Here is a 12,726-nt window from a genome sequence, read left to right on the forward strand (position 1 = left end):
CTGTAAGTGGGAGGTGGGGTTTAAGCCGGGAACCTCGAGCTCTAAGTTCTGGTGCTTTCTACCTGTCCTGGCAGGCTGCCTTTCTAGGTGTGAGTGAACAGTTGCTCCCTTAAATGCCCTTAAAGGGGTTAAGAACTATGGGTCATTCACATCTTAGTGTGCGTTGGTTTTATCAGTTTGCTGTCTGCCTCACACTGGACTGAGATGAGCCACACCGAAGCGATTTGGAGACAAGTGCAGGGACAGGGAAGATGTGCATATTGGGGTGTGATGAGCTGTTTGTGGGGACGTTTGCACTAGGCTCCCCACCTGAGTCAGAATGTGTGCACCACTGGATGCTCTGAGCCTGCCCTCTATTTCCAAACCGCACTTTTCATCCAGAACGGCTGGTCCCGTGGTTGAGACAGAGGAAAGGCATTTGGGGGAAACTGCAGAGAAATTTAGAAGCTGGCTGGACCCCACAGGGGTGTGTCTCCAGGCCTCGCTAGAGGGCAGCAGAGTACCGCGCCTCCATGGCCCCAGGGCTGCTCACAAAAGAGGCTTTGTGAAGTGCGGCCATGCTCTTTCCATACATTTTTTGCTGAGCTCGAGCACTGTGCAGGGGCTAACCAGCCTGATGCTGTGGAGAGGGATGAGCAGGCCCACAAGAAATGCTCCTTGAGGGAGTGAATGAAAGCCACATTGAGCAACCAGGGACCCTCCGTGCACGCCCCTGCTACCGGTTCCAGCCTCTTCAATCCACTCCTCCGGTCAATCCCACTTATCCTCCCGGGGAAAACCCTGCCCTGACTCTCTGGGACTCAGAATAAGGACTGAGTTCCCCCAATGAGCCTCAAGCTCGTTCGGACTGACTCTATGTTCTGCTGACCCCTCTGTTGTCCCTCTCCACTACCCACCGCCCTCCATCCCTGCATCCTGTGCTCCAGCCCAAAGCTTGCCTGGGCTTCCCTTTAATTCTTCTACATTTGCTCCTGTTGTCCCCTCTGCCGGGAAGGCTGTCTTCTGCCTGGTGGGCTTGTCCTGCAAGCCTTCCCATAGAAAGCCTTGCCCATCACGCTCTTCCCACCAGGTCAGGTTGGGGTTGTGTTTGTCCCTGCCGCCTCCTGGGACTGTTCAGTGCTGAATACACTAGGTTGGTCTTCCTGTCTGTTGGGACCAGGGACTGTGCCGGCTTCAGCACCGGGCCCTGCACCCAGTAGGAGCTCAGCAAGTGTTGGTTGGACAAGAGAAGGAGCCAGGAAGGAGGAAGGGAGGCTGGCCATCTCTCTCCAACTGCCATCTCTCTTCCCTCCTGCCTCTCAATGCTAACCACAGACACTTACCTTTGTGATGTAAGGATTCCTCCAGGGACTCATTTTTCGTGGAGATCGTCAGCCCCTGCCACAAAGCTGCTCTCCAATGTGCCCAGAATCCGGGTGACACTCTCCCAGCCCCAGCCAAGCCCCCAGGTGAGTCTGGGGCTCACCTGCCAGACAGCCTTGCACTGGACTGAGGGGGGACAGAGATGAATAGAAAGATCGGGGAGGAAGGCAGTTCTTTCCTCCTGTGGCCCTCATCTTTCATCGTTCCATTTGTACCCCCGGTGGAGGCAAAGCCAGATGGATCCAAGGCCAGTTGTGAAATTTTCCAAACAGAGCTTGCTGTAATCTTTAATTAAAATGTGAATTTAGGCCATAGGACTCATTACATAAAATTCTCCAAAGCAGGCACCATAGGGAATCATTGAGTGTACTCCTCTCTGGTCCCCTACCCCCATTTTACAGATGGGAAAACTGAAAGGAGGGGCGGTACAGGCTGCAGCTGCACTGGCATTCATGGTGAAGAGCAGTGATTTGGGGAAGAAATGGAGAGAGTCACAGCAACCCATGGGCACTCCTGGGCCACTCTTTCCCCTCAATGCCTGGCTCCTCCCCGCTGCATCCTCACGAGGCTTCTCTGGTGTCTGAGGGGTGCTGGCGGTCATGCCAGGCTTCCTGTTCAGCAAGCAGCCGTGCGAAGGTAGAGAGCCTCTCCCAAGGCCCAGCGTAAGGCCCGGCACAGAGGCACACCCACTGACGGTCTGTCTGATGGAGGACGGTCCATGCAAGAGGAAATGATGCCTTGAAGTCAAGTTCATCTTCTGGTGAAGATGAGCGTCCGTGGAGGGTTGTGAAATCAAAGGACTCAGGGTTGTTGAACTCCCAGTTGTTTTCAGGATCTCAGCTCTTCTCCCTGGAAACATAAGCAACTTTCCCCTGAGTCAGTGTACCCACTGGTCAACCAGGAATGACTTACCTATGAGCTGGATATTTCCCTCTAAAAACAATCATTTTAATGTGCAAGAATGTTAAGGGGTATTAAGGACCCTCTCTTGCACAATGATGCCTCATGTGTCTGGAACCTTCTGAGTCAGAGGAATGGGAGTTAATATTTATCGAACACTTGAGCACTTTTTCCTACTTCACTTTAATTACTTTTTAAAGCAGCCCTCTGGGACTGGCACTACAACCATTCCCATTTTACAGATGAGAAAACTGAGGTTCAGAGATGTTCAGTAATTTGCCCAAGGTTACACACCCACTCAGTGATGTGGGAATCTGACCGGCGCCAAAACTTGTGTCCCATCCTCCACTCTCTGCAGCCCTTTTCTACGAGCTGTTCTGCACAGCTGAACTTGGGTAGCTGAAGTTGACCTGTTAAGTACACACTTGCCTAGTTTAGCCATCTCTGTGGAAACATGCTCCCACGTCGGCTACCGCACTGCCCTGCCTTCTTCCCTGGGGATACTTTAAGGCAGTGGAGCTCCACCCCTGGCATCAGAATCACCTCGGATTCCAGCCCCTGCCTCCAGGGGTTCTGGGTCATTGGTTGGGGAGTGGGCCCAGGTGGATCTAATGCACAGCAGGCCGACAGCTTCAGCTTCCCATTTTTCTTGATGATGGAAGTCATCCCATCCAGTGTGTGTCTCGGGCTATCTCCTGAGAGTGATTTCTTAGATCTCGATGGGCATTGTGAGACCTTCTGTCTGCTTTTTCTAGTGCACCCACCTTTCTGATGAGCCATCTCACTGTGGTCCCTGAAGTCCCTCTGTTCATTTCTAGCTTGGGATCTACTGAGAACTCATAGGCTGAACAGGGCAGAACGGCACACAGGTCCTGCCTGTCCTGACCAGGGGATCCATTAAGAGTTTTCCAGATTTTTCTTCCTTTCTAGTTTTCTTCTACACGGGTGACAGTAAGCTGTCCAATGTGGAGGATGCCACTGCACATTCAGTTGGAATGTTAATTTAGCACACCCAAAGCACCCACTATATGCTGGGTCACAAACTAGGTGCTAACAATCCACGGCCTTGTTTCGTTGTGAGCACAGAGTGGCTACCTCCTCTCCCAGGAAGCCCTCCTGGATTGGGATGGGACCGTCCTCTGTGGACCCACACCCTCCAACACCTACCGCCCATGACCTTAATCCATTTGGTGGTGGTGGGGAGGAGGGCATCCACATCTGTCTGCTTCAGAGAACTCTAAGCTCTCTGAAGGCAGGAGCTAGTCGGTGAATAAGGCCATACCTGTTCAAATGGTAGCAGCTGGACCTAAGTGCCATGGGAGCACAGGCGAAGAAAAGGAATTTTGGTCAGAGAGCAAGAGCTGGGGAATCTGGGAAGGCTTCCTGGAGGAGGTGGCATCAGGACAGGTTTAAAAAGATGGTTAGAAATCAAGGCAGAGAGAAGAGAGAAGAAGAGCATTTCAGGCAAAGGGGACAGTATAAACAAAGGCCCAGAGGTGGGACAAGTTGAGGAGCAAACTGTTGCTTAGTGGGATGGAAGATCAGGAAGGTTGGTGGGACCATACTCCAAACTGCCCAAAGCCGAAGCCTTCATAGAAGCCTGGGGCACGGTCCGGGCTAGGAACTTGTCTTCACTCACTGTTCTGGAGAAGCAGAGCCGGGGGATGCCCGGGAGCCCCCTCCTGTGATTATTCTGGCTCTTCCCAGGAAAATACACCCACCTTATCAGCAAGGAGGACACTGCGTTCTGGAGGCCTGGGTGGGTGCCAGGCCCCACTGCTGACTCGCTCCTCTGGCCGCTAAGGACCTGGAACGCAGGCAGGGCTGGGGCTTCCACATCAGCCCGAGCCCTTAGAGCTGGTCGCTAGGGAGCAGCGGGAAGCATGTCTCCCAGCTCGAGTCTTCATCCCCTGCTCTGTCACTCAATGGAGACACCCCCTCCACCCACACCTTTAATACAACGGGAAGTGTTCACCCCAACCACAAGCTCTTCTGTGTGCATTGCACCGTACAGTGTACAAAGCTCACACATCTATCCTGCTTCTCACACTAACCCTAGAAGGAATGATGAACTCCATTGCACAGATAAAGAAACTGAAGCTCAAATTATTCAGGCAGCTTTTGAAAGGCTCTTGAGGAGTCAGTGGCAAATGCAGGATTTGAACCAACCCCTCCTACCTCCAGAAGCCTGAAAGTAGGAGCCTCCCAGCTGGAAGAATCCAACAGGCCTCCCTTGGGACAGCCCTCCTGCCCTGCTCTGCCCAGCCACCCCAGCCCCTGTGGTGGGCAAGCCCACAGCCCCAAGGGGCGGGGACAACTGGTTATTTCCAGCCTGGTACTTAAGGGCTGGCCAGGCAGTGGGGTGTGGGCTGGTAGGAGGGCTCTGTGCTCCCAAGAGGGTCTGGCCTTTGGCTGCTGAGACCTAGGCAGGGGGTCAGGGATTTCTGTCCAAGCCGCCTGGGCTAGCCAAAGCTGGGCAGGTTTCCCAGGAGAGGGGAGGCCTCCCCCTCCCCCAAAAGGTAAGATATAGGTAGCCAAGACGCACACAGGCAGCTCATTCAACCCCCTCCAGCTCAGCTGACCCTGCTCTGGGCTGCGGCCCAGGCTGCAGCACTGCTCCTGCTGCTCCTGAGAGATGGAAAGAGCAGACGGCGGTCCCGATAGGGGCCTAACGCAGCCACGGGGGCCTGGAGATCAGTTAAGAGCAAACGTTATGCTCTGAGCACTTCCCTTGTGCCATCCTCCCTCCCAGCAGGTCTGCAAGGTGGAGATGACCACCCCTCTCCCACTTGAATGAGAAATGCTATTGCCGCACACACTGACCCCCTTTCAAAGCACCCAGCATTGCCTTCGCACATGCTGTTCCCACTGCCCGGAGTGCCCTTCCTTTAGGTTCGCTCACATGATTGGCTCCTCTGTCTTCAGGCTTGAATTTAAAGAGCCATCTTTCATTGATATCCTTCCTAAGGGCCTTGACTAATAGGTTTCCCCCACTCCCTTACCCACTACCTTGTCTCTGTCACCCTCCTTCGCTTCCTCACCAGCATTTCTAGTTATAGTTTTATTTTCTTGTTGATTGTCTCTCTCCTCTGATAGGGCAAGGACAAAGCCTATGTCCCCAAGGTCCCGCAGAGGGCCTGACACATAGACTAGACATTTAGCACATGTACAAGGAAGGGAAGCGAAGGCGTTCGCCCATGTCCTCACTGTTAGAGGGTATCGTCAGCATTCTAACCGGGCTCTGCCTCTTTCCACAGGCGCCCGTGCTCCTGTGAGCATGCTCAGAGGTGACCTGGTGACTGCCCACGCCCTGCACTGTTTCTCCCTCAGCCCAGGGGCTCACATGGGGCTCAGCCCTTCTTTACTAGTAACTCCTCTCCCAGGTCCTCTGGCTTCTGCTTGCCTATCTCCAGAGCACAGGCTGCTGACCCCACCGTCCACTGCAATATTAGAAGGTTCTGCCCCGCCCCTGTGGCTCAGTGGTTGAGTGTTGATCCATGAACCAGGAGGTCCCTGGTTTGATTACCAGTCAGGGCACATGCCCGGGTTGCAGGCCCAATCCCCAGTAGGGGGCGGGCAGGAGGCAGCCAATCGATGGTATTTCTCTCTCATAGATGTTTCTATCTTTCCCTCTCCCTCTCTCTCTCAAAATCAATAAAAACATAATAAAAAAAGAACACAACTCTCTCTCTCTCTCTCTCTCTCTCTCTCTCTCTCTCTCTATCTATCTATAACCTTCTGGACGACAGAACAGGCTGTTCTTCACCATTCTCATATGCTGAAGAGGAAGAGTTTAAACTGTGACAATGTATTTTTCTGTTTATTTCCTGAGCCCCAGCCCTGGGCCAGGCCTGTGGTCACAACGTCGAGAGCAAAATAGCCTTGGAGGAGGCCTTCGCGATGACGTTGAAGATCTGTGATGGCCTTGGAGCCGCAGCGCAGCCCCGGTGCTGGCGGAGGGGCACGTGCGTAGACCCGAGGCCTCTGAAATCTCATCGGGCTTGCGCATCACCTGGGCGCTCAAGACACAGACTCCAGTACCAACACCTGGACCGAGAGCCCGCGTGTCTCGCCAGCGCTCAGGTGAAGCTGCTGCGGCGGCGCACGGACCACACTTGGAGGAGCGGGGTGCAGGCCCAACTGACCTCGGAGGACAGTGCGGCGCAGAGTGAGTACGGGGCTTGCCCAGGGTCCCCTGGCCGGGCGGCAGGGCCCGGGCGGGACCGCCGACTCCCCTCCCGGGGCCAGGACTCAGGAATTGGCAGCGCAGGCCGCTCAGTGTGCCTTTGTGCGCGGCATACCTGAGCTCACCCGCTGCCCGGCCCGGCCATGAATAGCGGGCCTCTTTCCTTCCTGCCCCAGGCCGGCGGGTGCGCCCATGGCCGCCCCTCCCCTGCACACACACTCACACACCCCGGCCGGCCGGCCCGGCCCGGCTGCTCTCCCTGTTTGGGGAAAGTCAACAAGAGCATTTGAAAAGTCTTTCTGTGTGGAGAATCTGTTTGTATAGGGGGAGGAAACGGCGAGCTGGCCAATAGGTAGAAATATTAATGAAGCTTGTTATAAAGGGCCCATTCACGGCTCTCCGGGTAAATAGGGCTCTTGTCGGGCTGCCACGTTATCTGCCAAGTTCAAGAATGTGGTTTGAAAAAATAGAATTTAAAGGGGTGAGGTGGAGCCTTAAATGGCCGGCCTGCTGGCGCTGGAGCCAAATACAGAGGAACCTCGGCTGGGGCTGGGGGCGCGGGGTGCTGGGCGCTGGTCCTGGTGAGGGGCTGCCAGGGACAGGGCTGGGGGAGGGGGCCGCCGAAGAGGTGGGCTCAGAGAGTCCTGCGCGCTGGCGTGGACACCGTGCAGAAGGCCTGGTGCCCTCCCTTCCTCCCTGTGGTGTCTGGCCCACGGCTTGCAACTCTATTCAGCCCCCGACCCGGTGGTGGTGGTGCGGATCAGCAGTGGGGCAAGGCTGCAGGGCCATTTCAACCTGAGCGCCTCCAGGAATCTTACCCCGTGGGGTCTTGGTAATGGAGGCTCTAGGTGGCCGGATGAGGGCTTTTTAGTAACTCTCAATCACATGCTGCTGCTCCACAAACCTCGGCCATCGTCTCTCGCCTACCGTGTTCTACTTTGCGAATTGTTACCCAAACAAGACCTGAGAAAGAGCATAGAAGACTGAGACATTCAACCCACTCACTTCCCATGGGGCAAATTCTGGGCTCAGAGAAGGAGAGTAACCAACTCAAGGTCACTCAGCAAGTCTTTAGCAGAATGGGGCCTTGCTTCCACCAGTTTCCTGTTGGGCCAGGTCCCCAGGACTGAGGGTGGTGCCTGGCCCAGGGGCGTGGCTTGGTCACTTCACATGCACCATGTCTTATTTTTAGCCCTGGGCTTAAAGCAACTTATCAGCAAGGGTCCTGTCTTATCCCCAGTTTGCCCCTGGCCAGCTGGGGGGCCTTGGGCAGGTGAGTTTGCCTCTCTGAGCCTCAGCTTTTCTTTCCATTGTAAAATGGGGTCACCAAGACCTGCCCCTCCCACTTAGAAGAGGCAGTCAGAGGATGTTGGTGAGGTGCCCAGCGCGGTGCCAGGCTCTCGGTGGGTGGCCCAGGAACAGTGGCTACGGGCGTTTCTTTTTCTGTCCCGGCCTGTGGCACAAGGTGGTGTCTCCAGGAGGCCTGGGCTCTAAGCTTCAGGGGGTGGTTCCACTTGGGTCATGGAAGGCTGCCTTGTGCTGAGGGTCACAGAAGCTGGTGATCGGAGGACAGCAGGCAGCACGGCCACACTGGCGTGTGAACTGTCTTGAGGGTCTGCGAAGAGGCCCTGCAGGCGCTGTGGCCAGCAGCTGACCTTCCGTCTCCTCCCCAAATAGCTGCTCACATCCCTCTCTGAGAGACAAGGGTTAACCTGTGTGTGGGGAGAACATTTACGTTGGCTTTTCTTTGCAAATAAAAGGGGGGAAATTCCTATAAAGCAAAAAGGAAATAATCAATGCAAAAACTAAATGGAAACACTTTCTGAAAGGCTTTGCCAGGAAGGAGCTTGCTGTGTAACCTTGAACACTGGGGACTTGGAGATTTGGAAAGCAGGAAGTCGGCAGCATCCCTTTACGGGGAGGTGGTAGGGGGTATTGTCACAACCATAGGCTTTGGGACTCACAGACCAGGGTCCCCCTGGACTCTGCTCCTCACTGGCTGTGTGACCTTGGGCAATAGATGGAGCTCTCTGGGCTTCCATTCTTTGATCTGTACAAGAGAAGAGAGGGTTAAAGCGTGTGAAGGTCCTGGCACATCGCGGATGCTCATTAAATGTCAATTTCCTTTCCTTTCTGGGCCTCTTGGCAGGCCGAGGGGAAGTGTCTGACAGGTCTCACCAGCCAGACCTGAGAGAGACACAGCTCTGCAGGCCTCGGCGCCTACACAGCAGCTGGGCAGCCCAGTGCTGACTATGTCTTCACAGCCCTTTACAGTTTGCAAAGCACTTGCCTCCTCCCCATCAGAACCTCCCGAGAAACCTGTGAGGTGAGCAGGGCAGTGTTTACCACCCAATGCATAGAGACTGGGAGAGGGTAAGGGACTCAGACCCAGAGTTCTTGGACTGGGCCCACATCTCTCCCCATCTCTTCATTTCTTCAGCAAATACTGGTTCACAGCTTGTTAGTGCCAGGCACTATGTTGAGCACGGGGGATACAAAAGCAAATAAAACCAGACACGGATGGATGATGGATGGGTGGGTGGGTGGATGGGTGGATGGATGGATGGGTGGATGGGTGGATGGATGGATGGGTGGATGGATGGATGGGTGGGTGGATGGATGGGTGGATGGATGGGTGGATGGGTGGATGGATGGATGGGTGGATGGATGGATGGGTGGGTGGGTGAGTGGATGAAGAATGACCAGTTTCTTGAGGGCAGCTTCCTTGTCTATTCTTTCTACCACAGGGCCCCCAACACTGAGGATGGCGCCTTGCACAGAGGAGGTGCTCACACTTGCCATACAAAGTTATGGGCTCAAACACCAGGCTGCCTTTCTACACAATTTCCTAGCTACGTGATTCGGGGGAAGTTAATTAGCCTCTGACGACCTCAGTTTCCTCCTCTGTAAAACAGGGATGACAGTATGTTATAGTTTGTCATGATAACTACATGGGTTAATATGTGAAAAGCCTGTAGAACAGAACCGTGCCTGGTGCAGAAGTACCAACTAAGCATCAGTTATTACTGTTTCTGGTTTCCCTTCTAAACTCCTTCCTGTCTCCTAAAGAGGATGGGAAATCCTCTGAAGGCGGGGCTCTGGGTCCTCTGCGGGAGGGGGGTACCTCCTAGTAAATGTATCGCCTCAGAGAAGTGACAGTCCTGAATCCAAACCAAGGCCAGAGAATCGGGGTGCGTGTTCCAGTCGGGCCAAAGGCAGAGCCGGCCCTGCCTGAGGGAGGCAGGATGGCAAACCGGTCAGAGCTTTGGGCTGGGCAGTGAAAGGTCACATCGCTCTTCTGGCCCTGCCATGGCCCTCCCCTCGGAGCCCAGCCTTCTTTGAGCCTGGGTCTCCCCAGTGAGACATCCAGGGAGATGGTCTTCTGTGAACCCTTCAAGTCACAGACTAAGACCACATTAATCAGGCAATCTTCGGCTCCTCATCCCCAATTTTCCCTTCTTTGAACGGATTTTTCCGAATCGGAAAAACTGAGCCTTTGCTAGCCTTGGAACACACACGCGCTCTCTCTCCTCTCTGAGATGCTGTGTCAGCGTCAGCTCGTGGTTGAGGATGGCACCAGATGGAGCGCTCATTAACGCCCGCCCCCGAGGAGCAGCCCAGGGTCCCCCCGGGTCACCTCCCCAGAGCACACAGGCTGAGCTTTCTCTCGAGGGCCGCTGGCGGTCCCACCTTGTCCTGGCCCTGCGATTTATAGGAGCCAGTGGTTGACACCAATCCCCGCCCGGCGTGGGCTCGTGGGCCCGTGGGCTCCATCAGACGCCAAGAGCCACAGAGACAGCTCCCGCCCGCTTGCCCCTCACTCTGTAAGTGAGTCACTGGGGTTTGGAGTGGGCCACTCTGGGGGTGGTTCCCTGTTGGAATAAGACAGTCACCCTCAAACAGAGCAGGCAAAGATGGCATGCCAAACCCTTAGCTTGGCAACGCTTCTACCCAGAGGGCATAAGACATCTCCCTTCAGCCAAGGAATTGCAGGCACTCGGGCTGGCATAGCCCTCTGGGAGTCAGGAGCCCAACTCCTGCAGGTTGAGAGGGGAAGACAGAGGCATAACCAGAGGGGGCAGTGGACGAGGCCACGGTCACACAGCAAGTCAATGGCAGAGCTGAACCCTGGAGACCGGGTTCATGGACCTCCCATGCTGAAGGAAAGGCAACAGCTGAGGGCCCCCCCCCCCCCCGGCTGCTAAAGCTGACCCCTACCTGGTCTCATGGGAGCCAGGTGGGTGCCTGAACATCTGGTTTGGGGGACAGATTCCTGGGTCTCCAGTTTGATGCCCCTTTTGTGTGACAGAAAGAGAAAGGGGTGTGGTATAGGAGAAAGGTCCGAACTTGGCAGTTGGACACACCTGGGTACTAATCTTGGCTCTGTCAGTTACTGACACAGTGATCACAGGCAAGTTACTGGACCCCTCTGAGCCTCAGCTTACTCATCTACACAATAGGCTAACATTACCACCTACACGGTGGGCCATTGGGAGGATTGCATGATATCAAGTGACTGGCATACCATAGGCGCTTAATAAACGGTAACTACCACATAGCAATGAGTTCTGCCCAAACTGGCTAGGGCAGCCTGAGTAGAGGGTGTGACTGGGGCAGGACCCAGGCATTTTAGGTGATAGGGTCACATGCAGGACCACCCTTGACGCACAGGCAGAAGAGCCCGGAGCTGAGAGCCTGGTGGCCTGCCTGAGGCACCATCTTGTTGGAGAATTACTGGGAAGGTCTCCCCACTCTCCAGGACTCAGTTTTCCCGTCTGTACAATGGGCATTGAACCAGAGGACTGAGGTTACTGCAGCAGACTCCAGGCTGGCCCTGCTGTCAGGGTGAGGGCAGCCCCACATCGGAGCTGTTCCCTGCCTACAGGACATTGTCTGAGGAGGTAGAGACCCAGTGCAGGGCATGTGGGACAGGAGGTGGGTGAGTGAGTGGGTGGGAAGGAGGAACCAGGCTGGGCTGGACCTGGCAGGGCACGGCTACTGTCTCAGGCACCCAGGCTGGTCATCCAAAAGGCTGGGAATGGCCAGTCCTCTTGGGCCAGGTATCCTGAGACCAAGTACCCTCCCAGCATCAGGAAGAGGCCCCCAGCCCCTCCCTCTGCGCCTGGGTGTCCTAGGCTGCAGCCAGCCCTCTGCATGCCTAGAGCCTGGCAGGGTCTCCAGGAAGCAGGTGCACTCGGCGAGGCCCCGGGCCCGGTGGGCCAGGCAGCTAGAGGTCTCTCTGCCCAACCATGAAAGCCACTCCTCTTCAGATGCACCTTCCTGACGTGCGGCTCCAACTCTGCCGGTCTCCTCAGCTCAAAACCCTCAATGGCTCCCCAGGGCCTGCAACCAGCGCCATGTCCTGAGGTATCTGTGGCTCATGAAGAACTTCAGAGGGTCCCAGAAGCCTCGGCGTGGGTGCCAAACATGGGGCATACACACTGGTCAGGGAGAATTCTGGAGTTTCATCAGATTCACATAAAAAGCCACTGCTCCATGGACTGACGTCCAGGCTCTTGGTCGGCATTCAAGGCTTTCCCCCAGTTGTCCCGGCCTAGGCTCAGTTCTCAGCACCCGCCCTTCTTGTCCCCATCAGTCTACCCGTCCCCGTCAGACCCGAGGTTCAGCCTAAACGATCCCCTCGACATGCTCGTGCTGAGGTCCCTTCCTCCTCTTCCTCCTGGAAGTTGTCCCACCTGCTGGCTCTTCTCCCCAGCCCGCTGCTCCCTCGACGCTCCCTCCTTTGCAGCCTTTCTCACCGCCACCCGTCCTCTCCACCTCGCAGCGTTCACAGGGCTCAGATCTGGCCATCTCCTCCCCGGACCTTTGCAGTGGCCTCTTGTCGTCTGCCCTGCTCTCCCCTCCCTGTGTGTCACTCTCCTCCCCGGATCCCTTATCTCCTCCCAGGTGAGTGGGATACTAGGGCAGAGGGGAGACAGAGAGGAGGCAGAGCAGGGGGAGGAGGAGAGGCAGAAAGAAGGGAGAAATGGAGGGGAAGAGAGACGTAGACAGAGCAAAAGACAGGCAGAAACAGAGAGAGATACGTGGAGAGAGACTGACAAGAAAGAAAGGGGAGGGAACAGGGAGGCAGGATATAGAGACAAAAGGAACGCAGTGGTTCTCAACCTTCCTAATGCCACGACCCTTTAATACAGTTCCTCATGTTGTGGTGACCCCCAACCATAAAATTATTTTCGCTGCTACTTCATAACTGTAATTTTGCTACTGCTATGAATCATAATGTAAATATCTGATATGCTATATGTGTTTTCCGATGG

At 55.3% G+C, this 12,726-nt stretch overlaps 1 protein-coding gene across 1 annotated transcript in view; it reads left to right on the plus strand.

Moving 5' to 3' along the window:
- Nucleotides 1-1,961: 1,961 nt before the first annotated feature.
- Nucleotides 1,962-12,726, plus strand: part of LOC102427501 (collagen alpha-1(XXVII) chain) — a gene marked incomplete at its 3' end in the record, with an annotated part of 129,398 nt that continues 118,633 nt past the window's right edge. Inside the window, exons 1-3 of the mRNA XM_014447154.2 lie at nucleotides 1,962-1,998; nucleotides 3,970-4,021; nucleotides 6,194-6,430. Coding sequence (XP_014302640.2) covers nucleotides 1,962-1,998; nucleotides 3,970-4,021; nucleotides 6,194-6,430 — 326 coding nt within the window. The remainder of the gene's footprint in view (nucleotides 1,999-3,969; nucleotides 4,022-6,193; nucleotides 6,431-12,726) is intronic.

This window comes from Myotis lucifugus, unplaced genomic scaffold, assembly GCF_000147115.1.
Source record: "Myotis lucifugus unplaced genomic scaffold, Myoluc2.0 scaffold_620, whole genome shotgun sequence".
Classification (NCBI taxonomy): Eukaryota; Metazoa; Chordata; class Mammalia; order Chiroptera; family Vespertilionidae; genus Myotis; species Myotis lucifugus.